At 42.4% G+C, this 2,558-nt stretch overlaps 1 protein-coding gene across 1 annotated transcript in view; it reads right to left on the bottom strand.

Annotated features, from left to right (window-relative positions):
- Positions 1-1,943, bottom strand: part of CPM (carboxypeptidase M) — an 18,658-nt gene extending 16,715 nt beyond the window's left edge. The window contains exon 1 of the mRNA XM_009071620.1: positions 1,910-1,943. Coding sequence (XP_009069868.1) covers positions 1,910-1,943 — 34 coding nt within the window. The remainder of the gene's footprint in view (positions 1-1,909) is intronic.
- Between the last annotated feature and the right edge of the window lie 615 nt (positions 1,944-2,558).

The raw sequence follows: 2,558 nt of genomic DNA on the forward strand, positions 1-2,558 counted from the left end.
AAGGAAGAGCTAAGTACAGACTAACATTAAGTACTGATGTAAATTGGTCTTTCCAGCATTAGTGTTAGACTGTTTATGGTTTGTGTGAGGGCCATCTAAATGATAAACACCCTCATGAACTAAGATGCCAATTATTTCCTGACATTTCCAGCTTGTGAGAAGTATTAAACCTATCATTAACAATTAAAATAAATTCCTGGGTCTGCTCAGCCTGCAGTACTGGATAGTGTACCTATGAGGGATGATGTAAGATTTCTTTCCATATGGCAGTAATTTATGGCATATAAAAAGATTCAGCATATGTATGGTGTCCTTTAATCAGTAAAGCCCAGATAACTCTGGTTTTGTACCTGAAGTGAACTGCTAAGCTTCCTCTCATGCTGTGAATCAACTGAATGTATACGAAAAAATCACTTCTCACTGCCACATTGCCAAACCAGAACTGACGTCAACTCCTTAGTGAACTATATTTCAAGTAATCAAGAAAAACGTGCGTTTCTAGCTGTGTCTCAGGACAAGTAACAAGACTTGTATTGGAACAGAGCCAGACCACACAGCTTCTAGCAGAATGAGCAGTCTTTTTAAATATTAAACTTCTAAAAAAGTTTTCCAGCATTGCCACAGTTCACAACGTAGTATCAGTATTCTTAACAGATCTACAAAAACTGGGAATGAAGACAGAATTGAAACTGATCTTCAGATGTAGTGGAAATGAAGCCAAATCAGTTCTTAGATGTTGGAGTCTGGATTGTGTTCCCTGGTTTGTTTTGTTCCGAATTTTATTTCTACTTTTCTTCACTTGGTTCTGTACAGCTTCATTTATGAAAAACTTGTCATTTCAAAGAAAGTTATGGCTAGGAAATGAAGTGAAATGACTGTGCAATGCCACAGACCCACTGTCAGCACCAGCCAGGCTAGGGTACTGATTCAAAAGTTTGCAGGGAGGACCACGTTGACCAAGAAAAAGCAACAAACCCACTACAGTCCTGCTGGGTTGGACGTGTGTTGCACACTACCTTCAGGGGTAGGGGACTGCAGTAATGCTGATCCATGCTGAAGCAGTCCCTACCTAGAAAGGCACAGGACAGGGAGGAGGGAAGGAGAGATTGTTTCTATAACTAAATTGTTCTGGGATCTTGCATTCCAATAAGAGTCAACCTCAGAATCACTGAACAGCCCAGGTTGGAAAGGACCTCACAAGATCATCGGGTCCAGCCTTACCTGGGAAAGGGAATCTAGAGAAGATTATCGAGCACTCTGCTCAACTGCATCTGTAAAACCTCCAGTGATGGGGAATCTACCTCATCTCTGGGGAGGTTATTCCAGTGAACAATTCTTTTCACTGTAAAAATTTCTTTCCTATACAGAGATAACTTGTATCCATTGTCACTTGCTTTTTTTTCCCATGTGGCTTCTTGTGAAGAGAGACTCTCCATCTTTGTAGCAATGCTTTAAGTACTAGAATTCTGTGATGAAGTTTTCCCCTGAGCATTCTCCTCCAGGGAGATGAGCCTGAACTCCTTCAGTTCTTCCTCACAGTGCAGGTTCTCAAGCCCCGTGATCATCTTTGTGCACCCCCCTCCCCCTCAATCCTCTCCAGTTTGTCCACATCGTTCTTGAATTATGGGGACCAGAACTAGACACAGCACTCCAGGTGCAGCCTAACAAGCACTGAGAAGAGTGCTTGGATGACCACATCTCTATCTCAGCTAGTAATGCCCCTGCAGACGCAGGATCCAATTTACCTTCACTGCTGCCATGCCATGTTCAGCTTGCCGTCCAGCAGGATGCCCCAGGAACCCTTCAGCAAGGCTGTTTCCCAGCCACACAGATCCTAGTCTGTACTGCATGCTTTGGTTATTCTGTCCCAAGTGCAGGACTTAGCATTTGTCTTTGATAATCTTCATACCGTCCTTGCTAGTCCACTCCTCCAGCCTGTCCATGTCTCTATAAGATGGCTTCCCCTTCCAATTTGTCCACCTCTCCACCCAAACTGGTGCCATCATGGTGACAGTGCTGTCGATCTCATCATCCAGATCACTTACGAAGATACTGAACAGTGTAGGGTCCAGTATTGATCCCTGAGAGACTCACTTGTCTGTCAGGTTGCCAGCCTGAGTAAAAACCACTGATCACTGTGGCCTATTAGCCAGTTTCCTACCTATCTCACACATCACCTCTCCAATCTGCATCTTGCCAGTTTGTCCAGAAGGCTGTGCAAAACAATGTCAAAAGCAGTTTACTCCAGCTCCAGATCTGACTGGATACCTACTTGATATACAGAGCTGAAAACAGCTCATACAAAACTTGCTCTAACACTGGTTAGGAAACTGAGATTTTAGATGTTTAAGTCCAGTAGATTTTATGAATCTACTTGGATCAATCCGTGTTACCCACAAAACGCATAAAGCTAGATTACAAAAAAAAGACATGATATCATGCCAAATCAAAATAATGACCTAAAAAACCCCCAAACAACTTTTAAGATTTGATACAAGCCACAACAGTTTACTTCTCATTATATTTCATATTCTCTTTATAATTCATATCCTCTTCCT

The sequence above is a fragment of the Acanthisitta chloris genome, unplaced genomic scaffold (genome assembly GCF_000695815.1).
Source record: "Acanthisitta chloris isolate BGI_N310 unplaced genomic scaffold, ASM69581v1 scaffold1893, whole genome shotgun sequence".
Classification (NCBI taxonomy): Eukaryota; Metazoa; Chordata; class Aves; order Passeriformes; family Acanthisittidae; genus Acanthisitta; species Acanthisitta chloris.